At 33.5% G+C, this 5388-nt stretch overlaps 1 protein-coding gene across 1 annotated transcript; it reads left to right on the forward strand.

Moving 5' to 3' along the window:
- The first annotated feature begins 1949 nt into the window (after positions 1–1949).
- Positions 1950–5158, forward strand: LOC111799053 (WAT1-related protein At4g30420-like). The gene is made up of 6 exons (XM_023682443.1): positions 1950–2202; positions 2275–2343; positions 3366–3482; positions 3590–3995; positions 4064–4215; positions 4762–5158. The coding sequence occupies exons 1-6, from the start codon at positions 2024–2026 to the stop codon at positions 4976–4978; spliced, it is 1140 nt and encodes a 379-aa protein (XP_023538211.1). The 5' UTR covers positions 1950–2023; the 3' UTR covers positions 4979–5158.
- The last annotated feature ends 230 nt before the right edge of the window (positions 5159–5388 follow it).

Raw genomic sequence — 5388 nt, forward strand, 5'->3', positions numbered from 1 at the left:
CTTAGATTTAGATTGGTATGAGGTAGAATAATATAATTAATGTCTAATCACCCGTCAATAATCATTATTAAAATCAATAGGTTCTACGGCTACTACATTTTTTATCAATCATATGACTAAGCTTTGCGTGGATTCCCACACCTTTGAATCATGTACGCCTTTCAGAGTTAAGCATTCAAGTGGTGTGAGCATTGGCTCGAGCCATCCGAATAGAGTTCACAACTAAACCCAACCCAACTCTACCTTCTTTTTTCGAGTTGAGCTAGATTGTAAGATTTGTTTTTTTTTTTTTTAATTATTTAATTATCTACTATACAGGTTACATTAATAGCTAAAATCTCATAAGTTTCAAATATCAAACATTCACGAGTCATAACACATCACTAATATCAGTTACAAACGTTTAATATTCCTAAATTTCTTAATAATTTTAAAAATAGGGTACGATAGGACTAGATTGTAACACTATTTTCGAGTTGGTCGAGTTGACCTAACAAAAAAAAATGTCAACCCACAAATCGACCGAAAAAAATCTAACCTAACTCAACATTTAGAACCCGAGATTGCAATAATAGTTACAAAATAAAAATTTGTTCTTTTAATAAATAAATAAAAGAAAAATGAAAGACGAAAGTGGTAACATTACGAAATCACCCTTGCCCCTGCGTCGATTCAAAGAATCCGGTTAATATCATTTTTGTATATAATATTTTATTTATTTATTTATTTATTAAATTTTGTGGTTACAGTACAGCTGTCCAACAACGTGGCATTGAATATTTCAACCATATCTCCATCAACTTGTGAGTTTTTGTAAAAATTTAGAATTTTTTTAAAAAATAATTTTTATTTATATATTAATTAATATTGAGATCGTGCAAGAAATGCGTGATTTGAGGAGTAAATTCAAAGCTTTTCTTTCATTTATTTTAAATTTAATCCAAAATATAAAATAATGTCTAGCTTTAATAGTGAAAGTGAATTAAATTTTTTTTTTTTTACCCTTTTTATATTAAATTAAATAAAATTAAGTTTTATTTAATGCTTTTCTTAATATTTCATTAAAGAAAAAACAAACATTAGAGAACAAAATTTCATTTTTAATTTAAATATATAAATATTTAAACAACTTTCTTTAAAAAAATATATATTTGAAATTAAATATAAACAAAATATCACCGAAATTCATACGTTATATATATATATAACAAATATATATATATATATATATGTTAGGTTAGATTATATATATATATATATATATATATATATATATATATTGATTTGGGTTCAATTTACCGGTTGTATTTTCTAAAGTAGGGTAAGTTATATATATATATATATATATTGATTTGGGTTCGATTTACGGGTTGTATTTTCTAAAGTAGGGTAAGTTATAAATGAGAATATTTGCTAAAACTGCGGCACCTTATTGGTGTGTGAAAATTCAGTATTTATAATCAAATAAATTACAAGGATATAAAAATAGTAATAAAGGAAAAGAACAAATATATGGAAAGATACCTATGCTAGACAAATATCTACATATTTGCCTATAATAAAATATCAAATATGATGATAATTTACTAACCCAACACGTCGGCCCTAGTTTAGAAAATATTAAGGAAATTTAACGTTTATATATGACGTTAGTGATTGGTTGTAACTTGTAAAACAATTCGACAATCCAACCTGAGAATAGAGGGTAGAGTTAGATTGAATTGGATTGTGAATTCTATTCGGGCTGTTCCTGTCACCGACTTAAAATTTCGAATTGGTTCAAAAGATTTTTCCAACTCAATCCAATCCAACTTGTGTACGTTTTTGTTTAACAATTAATAAAAATGATCGTAGTAGCTACAACAACCAGTCTAATCAACCCGAAAAGTTCCCAAGATTGCAAGTTTTAAATCTTTATATATCTTATCTCTCTCTCACATGTGAAGATTAAAGGATATAAAATAGAAAGTTTTGAGAGCATTTGGAGAGGAGAAAGAAGGCCTCTAAGGAAGAGAAAGGGGAGATGGGTGTGGTTGAAGAGTACTTGCCAGCAATGGCGATGTTGGGAATTCAAGCAATTTATGCCATTGTCACACTCATCTCTAGGGCTGCCCTGTTGGAGGGTATGAGTCCTAGAGTGTTCATCGTTTATAGGCAGGCCTTTGCCACTCTCTCTATTGCACCCATTGCTTATCTCTCCAGGTTAGATATTCATTCTTCTTTCTCAAAACACTATCTTGGTTCTTTCTTTTTCTTATAATTTGGGGATGGCAGGTCGAAATCCATGAAGGTGTCTTTGGACCTCAAGAGCTTTTATCTCATCTTTTTTGCTGCACTTATCGGGTAAGATTTAATACGGGTGTATATGGGTTCCGTTAGCGTCACGGAAAAATCTTTTAGATCAACCAAAAAAATCAACCTTTACTTTCGAGCTGGTTGGGTTGGATTGGATTGGATTGGATTGTCGGGTGTTCTTGGAGGCCTATGAAGCCCTCCACCATCTTCTCCTCGAACAAATTACATTAAAGAGCCTCCCATGAGACCTATGGAGCCCTTGAACAGCCTCTCCTTAATCGAGGCTCGACTTTTTCTCTAGAGTCTTTGAACAAAGTACACTGAGCCCTCGAACAGTTTCTCCTTAATCGAGGCTCGACTCTTTCTCTAGAGTCTTTGAACAAAGTGCACTGAGCCCTCGAACAGTTTCCCCTTAATCGAGGCTCGACTCCTTCTCTAGAGTCTTTGAACAAAGTAGACCATTTGTTCGACACTTGAGTCACTTTTGACTACACCTCCGAGGCTCACAAATTATTTGTTCGACACTTGAGGGTTCTATTGACATGGCCAAGTTGTTAAGGCATGATTCTAATACCATGTTAGAAATCACAGACCTCTACAATGATATGATATTGTCCACTTTGAGCATAAGCTCTCATGTCTTTGCTTTGAGCTTCCCCAGAAAGACTCATACCAATATACATATATTCCGTACTTATAAACTCATGATCATTCCCTAAATTAGCCAATGTGACTCCCTCCCAACAATCCTCATCACATTTTACATTAATAACTAAAATTTCATAAAATTCGAATATCAAATATTCACGAGTCACAACATATCACTAATATGAGTCACAAATGTCAAATATTCTTAATTTTCATAATAGTCTGTATGGTTGGATTGTAATTTTATTTTTGGGTTGGCCAAGTTAATCCGACAAAGAAAATCTATTTTTTTAAAATTCAACTTAATCTAATCCAACCGAACGGAACTTTTATAGTTTAGATTTGATAATGAGAATCCATAGGATCCAAAAGTTATTTAAACATGCCTAAGCTTTTTGGCTAATTTGGGGTGTTTTGGACAGTTCAACCATGAACCACAATTTTTTCTACGAGGGACTGTTCTTAGCCAGTTCATCATTAGCAACAGCGATGGAGAATCTGATTCCGGCAGTGACGTTTATAATAGCAGCAATGGTCGGGTGAGTCAGTGGTAATATTACATTAATTTATGTAACTGTCCAGATCCTGGATCTAGTAGATATTGTCTTCTTTAGACTTTCACAATGTAACGATTAAAAATTGGCAGAATGGAGAGCGTGAACATGACAAACATGAGGTGCGTGGCCAAGATTGTAGGCACAGTGGTTTGTGTCGGTGGGGCTATGTTCATGGCCCTTCTAAGGGGTCCAAAGCTTCTGAACGCCACACAAGCTTTTGGTGTCAAATCTGCAATATTTGGTGTGGAAAGTGGAACCGATCAGGCTTGGTTGTTGGGGTCACTGAGTCTGTTTGGGAGCTGTTGCTGTTGGTCAATTTGGTTGATATTGCAGGTGCCAGCAATGGCAAGCTATCCTGACAAGCTATCTTTATCAGCATGGACTTGTTTTTTTTCACTCATACAATCAGTGGCTTTCACATTATGGGTAGAGGGAGCCAATTTAGAAACGTGGAAGATTCATTCAACTACTGAACTCATTTGTTACCTCTTCTCAGTAAGTAATTTTTTACCATTTACCAATTTAAGAGGTAATTTTGAGATCTAATTGTGTTGGGTTATTAGGGGATTTTTGGGTCAGGAGTTGCCTACTTTCTTCAAGCTTGGGGTATTTCAAAGAGAGGACCTGTGTTCTCTGCAGTGTTCAACCCCTTTTGCACCATTATTACCACTATTTTGGCTGCTATATTTCTTCATGAGGAGATTTATACTGGAAGGTAAATTTTATATATACCTCATTTTCTATAGTTTTTTTTTTTTTTTTTATAATTTTGATTATCACGAAGCCACGTATTAGGGTTTGGTATTCTTTTCTCTGTCTCAAATGGGTTGAGAATTTATCGATTTCATTCAAAAACGGGTTTTTTTTGTTGGGTTAATATGACATCAGAGTAAGATAAGGGTATATAGATAAATGGAAACCACATTTGAATGAGAGTGATCAGGAGAATATGATGATAAAATGTGATATCTTACACTGGTTGGGGAGAAGAACGAAACACCATATAAGGGTGTGGAAACCTTTCACTAGCATACCCATTTTAAAGCTTTGAGGGGAAGCCCGAAAAAGAAAACCTAAAAAAGAACAATATCTGCTAGCGGTGGACTTGAACTGTTATATATAAAGTATGTCAGAAGCAATTTGAGATAAGTAACATAGTATGTCGAGGGGAATCAAAAAAATGTCGAGGTCATCATGTGTTAAATCAAAATTTCTCGTTGAAACCTAAAATCATTACACGTTTGTTTTGAATAATTTTCAGCTTGTTGGGGGGCATGATTGTAATTATTGGATTATATGTGGTTCTTTGGGGGAAAACAAATGATTATACGAAGGAAGAAGACAGACAAAAGTGTAGAGTTGAAACACAAGAAGAGGAGGATTGTGAATCAGCTTCAACTTCGATTGAGACAGATAGCTATAAAGTTGATGTGAGGGAACCCCTTTTGTCTGGGTGTACACATCATATTGACAACTAGGCAAACGGATCTACGACATATGCCAAGTGGCATTTATGTATGGTCCACGTGTTCTCCAAGAAAAAAGGAAAAAATATGTGTGAGATATATTTTTTTATTCTTGAACCTTTTTGTTTTCTTTTGTTTTAATCTTTACGAGTTGTAAGCTTAATGAAGTTAAATGTTGTTTTATCTTTGATTCATCTCGAGTTGGTGTAATTTGTTAGAATTAAACAAAAATAAATAAATAAAATAAAAAGAAAGAATGACATTTTGGATGTTTTCTGTCGAAATGATCTTCTCTTGACAATGTTACCGTAATTATATATTGACTAGAAGAGAGGAAGATTGTCACAACTCGGTTTTCGAAGCTTCGAAATATGGATTGTGGCTAAAGGACAAGACAAAAGAAAATAATATAAAGGAAACGG

This window comes from Cucurbita pepo, chromosome LG07, assembly GCF_002806865.2.
Source record: "Cucurbita pepo subsp. pepo cultivar mu-cu-16 chromosome LG07, ASM280686v2, whole genome shotgun sequence".
Classification (NCBI taxonomy): domain Eukaryota; kingdom Viridiplantae; phylum Streptophyta; class Magnoliopsida; order Cucurbitales; family Cucurbitaceae; genus Cucurbita; species Cucurbita pepo.

Excerpts from the sequence above, each read along its gene's own strand:
- LOC111799053 (XM_023682443.1), top strand. The coding sequence starts at position 2,024 with ATGGGTGTGGTTGAAGAGTACTTGCCAGCAATGGCGATGTTGGGAATT. Across the intron at positions 2,344-3,365 it reads TTTTTTGCTGCACTTATCGG|TTCAACCATGAACCACAATT; the intron begins GTAAGATTTAAT and ends TGTTTTGGACAG. Across the intron at positions 3,996-4,063 it reads TCATTTGTTACCTCTTCTCA|GGGATTTTTGGGTCAGGAGT; the intron begins GTAAGTAATTTT and ends TTGGGTTATTAG.